This window comes from Tupaia chinensis, unplaced genomic scaffold, assembly GCF_000334495.1.
Source record: "Tupaia chinensis unplaced genomic scaffold, TupChi_1.0 Scaffold000014_1, whole genome shotgun sequence".
In the NCBI taxonomy this organism is placed as follows: Eukaryota; Metazoa; Chordata; class Mammalia; order Scandentia; family Tupaiidae; genus Tupaia; species Tupaia belangeri.
In genome coordinates, this window is record NW_006159444.1 from 4372363 (window position 1) to 4381670 (window position 9308).

Sequence of the window (9308 nt, forward strand, 5' to 3'; positions counted from 1 at the left end):
GCCAAGATCCCAAGAGGAGAATGGAGGAGAAGGGATTGCGTCGTGGCCATCCCCTCTGGGGGGTGATTTCTCGCTTTCTCTCTGTTTCTCTCTGTCTGTCTGGCGATCGCACGCGCCCTATAGCAAAAACCTCTCAAAAAAAAAGATAGATGAAAGTATAACTTTAATTTTTAAAAAATTACCATACAAATGACCTATTCATACCTTTTTAAGAGTTACTAGTGACCCAGAATTTATTTTCAATAAGATCTTAGTAAATGTTTTAAAACTTCTATTAATATTTTTCACTATGTTTTTTTCAAAAGCTAATGACATGAAAAGTTATTCAGTTTAAATTTGAACAACACTTTAAATTCTAAGCTCTAGTTTGATGCTTCAGAAACATTGGAGACATGATGGAATCTATGGCAAAAATTGATGTGTACAAAATTTTATTTGGGGGGAAATCTGCATAAAAAATAAAGGTTTACCGTGTAGTAACTAGCTTGTCTGGAAGAAAACAGCTGTGTGAGGTCACAGGTCAGGACGGGTTGTGGACTTTGTGACCCTATGTATAAAAAATGACTGCTGTTTCTGTTAGACGTACTCGGTATGGTAGGAGTTGAGCACTGCATTTTTTTTTGTAGTTTAAGTCATCACATGACCTAATTTCCATGGCATGAACCATCTGGTACATTTCAGATGCTTAGGTATTTAAAAGAAAGTTGCCTCTTTTGAATGTTACGGAAGAGCAGGATTCCATTCAGAACATCCCTCGAGATTAGAACCCCTCCACCTGCATCACGTGGTTCCTCCTTTTGTCCCACGCCGGCTCCGGGCACTTTTCCGGCCGCTGCCGGCTACAGCGCTGTGGTCTGGCTCTGCCCTGAGATGCAGGCTGCTTGCTCCACAGAGCACATCCTGCCTCCCGGCGCTGCTGCAGCTGCCGCCTGCACAGCTCCGTGATCTCATTGGCCCGCCCTGCAGGAAGATGAACGCTGCTACTTCTGTTTCCTTGTGATGCTGCTTTGACACCCGGGGCGGGGGAAATGTTTCCCCAGGAGCTGGCTCAGAAAATCAAGGGTTATCAGGAGCAGATCGCGTCTTTGAATTCCAAGTGCAAGATGCTGACGATGAAAGCCAAACACGCCACCATGCTGCTGACGGTGACCGAGGTCGAGGGGCTGGCGGAAGGGACGGAGGACCTGGACCGGGAGCTCCTCCCCGCGCAGTCGGCCCACCCCTCGGTGGTCATGGTAAGGATCCTGTGGTTCCGGCGCTTTGCTCTTCTGACCCGAGCCTGTCGGTGCCCCCAGTTCCCTCTCCATTGCTTATGTTAGGGATCGGCTTTCCTGCCGATTCGCATTGACAGACAGTTTCTTTAACTCTCTTTGACTCTGTCTGAGCTGCGGCCAGTCTTTGACGCTATTAAACATCGACAGTTAAAATGAAACTATATTCGCTTGCGCCTGCTGAATTAAATGCTTAACATGCCGAAGGTCTGCCCTGCATTCATTTATAATTTAGCAATATTGAGAGGCTCTGAACCTTAAAAAATGTCTTTGCTCAGCGTTGTAATTACCTGGAGAAAGTAGAATCGTATATTATATTTAGCCTCTCGAAGCTAAAATACTGGCAGGGTGGATCTGTGCATGTATTCTTTTGTATAAATGCTTAATACAATTTAGAAGAAAACTATTATTAGAAAAAAATAAACTAGAAAATCCAAAGTTTAGCCTTTGATTAAAATAATGAAACTTTGTTAATTCCTATTCTGCATCATGATTTCCTCTTCTACTTTGCATCTAAAATGTACTGAGCATTTTGGTCGCTACATTGTTTTCTGAGGCTCCATGTTTTTCCTTAGGTGTGCTTTGCCTCAGGTAGTGTATAACCATACCTGCGCCCTTTGGGCAATGTATTACTTTGAGCGCCTTTATCTCTTCGAGACATTTGGAACTTGAGGTGTTCACAGAGGACCAAGTTTTATTTCTTAGGCCGGTCCCTCGTTTGTATGATGAATGATTTTTTTCTCATTATTTATAAAGATATGACCCTGAAAAAAGAAAAATGAAGACATATGTAATCAACAGCAAAACAAAAATGTGATTGGCATCTCTCTCCCTGATTGCTTTACGAATGGTCCCTACACTCAGTCTCTAGAGAATGAAATGTTTAAATACAAGCACGTAATTCATACCTAAATTTGGATATCAGTATTCTAACTTTTGTTAGGTATCAGTAGTGATCTCTTTTGACCTGTGGTTGGCCAGTTCTTTTGTTAACATAGCTAACTGACATGCATGTCCTTCTGATCCTCCTGGCTACGTTTTCCATGGCAGATGACTGCAGGGCGCTGTCACACTTTGCTGTCACCTGTTACTGAGGAGTCTGGAGAGGAGGGAACCAACAGCGAGATTTCCTCTCCACCTGCCTGTCGCTCCCCTTCACCTGTGGCTAACACAGATGCTTCTGTGAACCAGGTACCTCCCACTTGGCATTCCTCTAGCTGTAATCTGGGCGGATGCAGGACTCCATTCTCTTTCCTCATCAGACCGTGTGAGAGTGAGTCTTTGACTTTGTTACATGTGGTTCCAGAGACACACCTTGAGGCATTATTGTTGCACAAACTCTGTTCATAACATGCGGTTGCCGGCTCAGTGTGGCCTCTCTGCTCTGTGCTACTGACAAAGAGATGAGCAAAAATTAGGTCATGGAAGTGTAGCCTGAGAAGGCCCTGCCTTACGGCTTTATGGCTTTAGTAGCAGCCATCTGTAATGGGGTACTGCATTCTAACAGAAAATGAAAGATCCGTGTTACCATTCTAAAAGAATGCGGTTCTATGGCTATTTTAACACCCATTAAGCTTGGTGTTGATATTTGTCAGCTGAGATTTTTTTAAGATAGTAGGTTTCTATTTATTATATAATTTATTTATTTATTTAATTTTATTTGTCATTATTATGATGATGATTATTTTAATTTTCTATAGGGCACACAAACTAACCAGAGAAAGTGAGAAAGAGAGAGGGAAAGTGAGAAAGCAAGCTGCCAGGTCTGGGTCTCGAGCTGTGATCAGCCATTGGGGAGTCCAGCTCCACCAATCACCATGTCACCTGCTGGCTCCTGTTATATCATTTTTTTTAAATTATCAATTGTGAACCAATTGAGAGAATGTCTACCAGTATATACATACTGGAATTCCTAGCCTAGTAGATGCAAGTTTTTTTCTTATTATTCAAGACTCTTACATTTTATTTCCTGGAAAATAGAGATAATACTTTGTGGTATGAGATGTGTTTTAGCATTCAAGATTTTACTAAATTAAGGATCAAAAAGTTTTCATGAAAACATTGGATAGAAATCAAAAGATGCTTATATAATAACCAAAATATTTTAATGCATGTTTTTACAACTAAAATGTTTTCATCTATATTATTATGAAATTATGTAAATATTGAAGGAAGTTGAGGTATATTATCAAGGAAGAAGTATTAAACAGAACAAATAGGGGGCCAGCAGGTGTATAGTGATTAAGATGCTGGACTCCCATATGTTCCTCTTCTACTTTGCATCTAAAATGTACTGAGCATTTTGGTCGCTACATTGTTTTCTGAGGCTCCATGTTTTTCCTTAGGTGTGCTTTGCCTCAGGTAGTGTATAACCATACCTGCGCCCTTTGGGCAATGTATTACTTTGAGCGCCTTTATCTCTTCGAGACATTTGGAACTTGAGGTGTTCACAGAGGACCAAGTTTTATTTCTTAGGCCGGTCCCTCGTTTGTATGATGAATGATTTTTTTCTCATTATTTATAAAGATATGACCCTGAAAAAAGAAAAATGAAGACATATGTAATCAACAGCAAAACAAAAATGTGATTGGCATCTCTCTCCCTGATTGCTTTACGAATGGTCCCTACACTCAGTCTCTAGAGAATGAAATGTTTAAATACAAGCACGTAATTCATACCTAAATTTGGATATCAGTATTCTAACTTTTGTTAGGTATCAGTAGTGATCTCTTTTGACCTGTGGTTGGCCAGTTCTTTTGTTAACATAGCTAACTGACATGCATGTCCTTCTGATCCTCCTGGCTACGTTTTCCATGGCAGATGACTGCAGGGCGCTGTCACACTTTGCTGTCACCTGTTACTGAGGAGTCTGGAGAGGAGGGAACCAACAGCGAGATTTCCTCTCCACCTGCCTGTCGCTCCCCTTCACCTGTGGCTAACACAGATGCTTCTGTGAACCAGGTACCTCCCACTTGGCATTCCTCTAGCTGTAATCTGGGCGGATGCAGGACTCCATTCTCTTTCCTCATCAGACCGTGTGAGAGTGAGTCTTTGACTTTGTTACATGTGGTTCCAGAGACACACCTTGAGGCATTATTGTTGCACAAACTCTGTTCATAACATGCGGTTGCCGGCTCAGTGTGGCCTCTCTGCTCTGTGCTACTGACAAAGAGATGAGCAAAAATTAGGTCATGGAAGTGTAGCCTGAGAAGGCCCTGCCTTACGGCTTTATGGCTTTAGTAGCAGCCCTTTTGTATGGGGTACTGCATTCTAACAGAAAATGAAAGATCCGTGTTACCATTCTAAAAGAATGCGGTTCTATGGCTATTTTAACACCCATTAAGCTTGGTGTTGATATTTGTCAGCTGAGATTTTTTTAAGATAGTAGGTTTCTATTTATTATATAATTTATTTATTTATTTAATTTTATTTGTCATTATTATGATGATGATTATTTTAATTTTCTATAGGGCACACAAACTAACCAGAGAAAGTGAGAAAGAGAGAGGGAAAGTGAGAAAGCAAGCTGCCAGGTCTGGGTCTCGAGCTGTGATCAGCCATTGGGGAGTCCAGCTCCACCAATCACCATGTCACCTGCTGGCTCCTGTTATATCATTTTTTTTAAATTATCAATTGTGAACCAATTGAGAGAATGTCTACCAGTATATACATACTGGAATTCCTAGCCTAGTAGATGCAAGTTTTTTTCTTATTATTCAAGACTCTTACATTTTATTTCCTGGAAAATAGAGATAATACTTTGTGGTATAAAATGTGTTTTAGCATTCAAGATTTTACTAAATTAAGGATCAAAAAGTTTTCATGAAAACATTGGATAGAAATCAAAAGATGCTTATATAATAACCAAAATATTTTAATGCATGTTTTTACAACTAAAATGTTTTCATCTATATTATTATGAAATTATGTAAATATTTAAGGAAGTTGAGGTATATTATCAAGGAAGAAGTATTAAACAGAACAAATAGGGGGCCAGCAGGTGTATAGTGATTAAGATGCTGGACTCCCATATGGTCGACCATGGTTTGAGTCCCAGACCTAGAGGCTTGACAGTCACACCAGGCACGTGTGTGTATGTGTGTGTGTGTTTGTGTGTGTGTGTGTGTGTGTGTGTGTGTGTGTGTACAGATTCCCAAGAGGAGAAGGAAGGAGAAGGGATTGCAGCATGGCCATCTCCTCTGAGGGGTGATTCTTACTTTCCCTCTCTCAGTGTCTCTGTCTCTCTCCAGCAAGTGCACATGCCCTATGGCAAAAAACTAAACAATAAAATTAAGTAATTAAAAAAAGAGCATATGTTATGAAGCTATATTATAAAACAATCATGTGTTTTAAAAACAGAAGCATTAAAAATTTAATTTGTGTGATAAAGAGAATGACCCTCGGTCCAAATTTTTTTCTTTCTTTTTTTTTTTTTTTTTAGAGGTTTTTTGCTATAGGGCGCGTACGCTTGCCAGACAGACAGAGAGAGACATAGAGACAGAAAGCGAGAAATCACCCCCCAGGGGGGATGGCCACGCCACAATCCGTTCTCCTCCATTCTCCTCTCGGGATCTTGGGCACGCACGCACACGCGCCCGGCGTGAGATTTAAGCCACCGGGTCTGGGACGCGAACCGCGGTTGACTACGTGGGAATCCAGCGACATAGCCATTACACTAACTGCTGGTTCCCTCTTTTTTTTTTTTTTTTTAAGAGAGATTTTTGCTATAGGACATGTGTGCTCCCTGGAGAGACAGAGAGAGAGAGAAAGAAAGTGATAAATTACCCTCCAGGGGGCATGGCCATGCCACAGTCCCTTCTCCTACATTTTCCTCTAGAGATTTTGGTCATCTATGCACACCCTCAGAATCTCAAGCCTCAGAGTCTGGGACTTACCATGACTGGCTTTATGAGAGCCCAGTGCTTTAAACATTACGCCACCTGCTGACGCCCACCTCCAATTTTTTAAAAAAAGACATTATAACATAGAGCCCTTTAGATAATTCATTCTCTTCATAAAAATCAGTATTGTTCTTGGGAACATACTATCCATTTATTAAATATGTCTGTGATCCTGCTTATCACAAAACTTGAAAAAAACAACTCCATTAATTTCTAATCTGTACTATTATTTCCCTATAAACTTTGCATCTGAAATGCATTAAGTGTTTGGGAAACTGCAGTGTTTCCCAGAGCTCTGTTTTTCCTTGGGCCTGGAGACTGCAACCAAGACTGGGCAGTAGTAGCTCTGCCCATAAGGACCTGCCATAATGCAGAGAGAAAGGTGGACGTGGGCAGATAATAACAAACGTGGTAAGAGGAAACTGAAAACAACAACGAAGGAGAAGTTCAGGCAACTGTTCTCCAAATTTGTCTTAAAAATATATATTACTCATTCTTTGACACCAAGTTCTTCCCTGTGGTCACAGACGTTATTAGAGTGAGAGAAATTGGTCTACAGTCAGCTGAAATTGTATGGACAACATTTTTCCTTTATAATTTGATGATCTTACTGTTCTCAAATTTAACAGTAAATACCCACCCAGGGACTAGCACTATGGGAAGAATATACCTTTTCTAAAATTAGAATGTTTCTATGCTTTTTTTTTCTTCTAAACTATTTTACTATAGGGTGTGTGTGCCTGCCAGAAAGAGAGACAGAAAGTGAGAAATCACCCCCCAGGGGGCTAGCCATGCTGTAATCCCTTCTTCTCCATTCTACTCTCAGCATTTTGGGCAGGTGCTCACACAAACTCGGCCTGAGTTTCAAGCTGCCAGGTTCAGGACTAAAACCGCGGTCGACTACATGGGAGTCCAGTGCTTTAACCACTATGCGACCTGCTGGCCCCTCTGTGCTACTTCTTATGAAGTGTCTTTCAATATACCTGAGAGAGTGTCCCATAAATTATGCAAACACTGTATTATTATTTGCCACTTACCGTAAAATTTAATCAAATTCTGAAACTGAAGGAGATTATGCTCTGGTTTAATCCCATTTGGACACCCCACCCCTCGTCACAAATAAATACATCAAATAAACCACGTTCTTAACATTCTTGTACGTGATGCTGCAGGTTAAGGGGAAATGTCTTCATTTAGCTGAAGTCAGACAGCTTTTGTCAGTGGAAGCTGTTTAAAACCCGACATGATGCTTGGCGTGGCTTGAATGGATCATCACAGTCATTAGGCCACCATTCTTCTTGGACAGTAAAGCAGCTCAGCAACTCAGAGGACAGTGGAGAAATACTTGACCAGGGATGCACTGGATTTACAAAACTATCTTTTGAAGTGAAGGATAGCTAGAGTCCCCTTAAGTTCTGGGCGTCAGACTCAGAAACTGTACAAAATGTACACAGCTGTTTCATGGAGAAGCCAAATATAGCTTCTTTACAAAATCGCAGCTGTTAAAAAAAGTTTTGGGCTTGCTATTTCTGAAAGTTGATCTCCATTATATAACTAACTGGTTTCCACACAGCGTGTTCTGTCTCTGACAGCAGCTATTAGCCCAAATGTAATAACAATTGAGCTCACTCGAGGGCAGAAATAATGAGGCATCCCCAGAACTTGCTGCAAGCTTCTCAATTCCCCTTAAAAGCGAGTCTGCAGTAGAGGTGAAAGCAGCATAGGTTGGTAAAGAGCTCCAGGGCAGTGGCTAAATCATAGGCCCCCAGGCCCAAACTCTTGGGTTCCAGCTTTTTTCATCTAAGCTGAGTGCACCTGGGAAGTCCTCAATCCCCTCATTTGCAAATAGGAAACAATACTATGTGATTCACGGGAGTGTGAATATGAACTATCGTGTCGATAATGAAAGCACTTTTTAAACTGGAAAATGCTGATCAAATAGGAGCCACTGTTGTCCAGATTTATTTCTTTAGGTAACTACTGGGTAAAAAGTCACATAAATTAGTCACCTAAGCAATGAAAGACAGATTTCTAAGGTACTTCCTCCTGACACTAAGTAGTGACTGTATTATTTTTAGTAGTTAATACTGATTCATTGCATTCAGTGTCCACGTTATTCATACACAAAAGGTGAATCCCCCCTACCACCACCACATACACATCCAAAAACCACATTTTTAAAATTATTATTTCTTTTTAGAAAGAGACTTTTGCTTTAGGGCATGTGCACTTAGCAGAGAGACAGAGACAGAAAACAAGAAACCACCTTCCGGAGCGGATAAACACGTGGCAATCACTTCTCCTCCATTCTCCTCTCAGGTTCTTGAGCATGCACACACACACAGCATGAGTTTTAAGTCTCTGGGTACAGGACTCAAACTATGGTCAGCTACATGGGAGCCCAGTGACGTAACCATTATGCCATCTGCCAGTCCCCAAAACCATATTTTTAAAATAGTTTTCATTAACTTGTTATTTTTCCTAAGCAAGAGAAACAGGGAGAGAGAGAAAAAAAGACAGACAGACAGTATCTTAAGTAGGGTCTTGATGCAATGATTCAACCCCAGGTTTAGCCAGCTCCAGATCCTGGGCATGCATGTGCCCAGCCTGCTTCGAGAGGTCTTCGGACTAAAAACCGAAATCTTTCCATGAAGATCAGCCTTGCAAGGCATTGCATTATTTATTTCTAGCCATTGCCTAACCCCCAGGAAAAGCATTTTTTTGTTTGTTTGTTTTTTTGTTTTGTAGCCAATTGATTTTATTCTAGTTTGCTTAGTGGACTTTACTTATAATAGCTTAATTAATTTAATATGTTTTCATTTAAGGGCACTTCTATTTTTCCTTGTGGACAGTAATAGTATCACCTTCCAAGTATACATCCAAGTATACACTGTACTACTTTTAAAAAAGTTCTTAAAAATTTTTTTTTCTAGGCCAGCTGATGGTAAAGTGGTTATGAGGTCTGGGTCCCCACATGCCTGACTACACAGTTAATGTTCCAGACTCAGCAGCTTGAAAAACAGGCCAGGCACATGTTTGCATGCATGCCCAAAATCCTGAGAAAAGCATGGATGAGAAGGGATTGCAGCATGGCCATCCTCCCTGGGGATGCTTTCTCACTTTTTATCTCTTTCCC

The 9308-nt window shown here is 40.9% G+C and overlaps 1 protein-coding gene across 1 annotated transcript in view; it reads left to right on the forward strand.

The window, feature by feature from the left end:
• Positions 1-9308, forward strand: part of SYNE1 (spectrin repeat containing nuclear envelope protein 1) — a 596966-nt gene that overhangs the window by 396628 nt on the left and 191030 nt on the right. Inside the window, exons 91-92 of the mRNA XM_027769865.1 lie at positions 1041-1235; positions 2322-2462. Of these exons, the coding sequence (XP_027625666.1) occupies positions 1041-1235; positions 2322-2462 (336 nt within the window). The remainder of the gene's footprint in view (positions 1-1040; positions 1236-2321; positions 2463-9308) is intronic.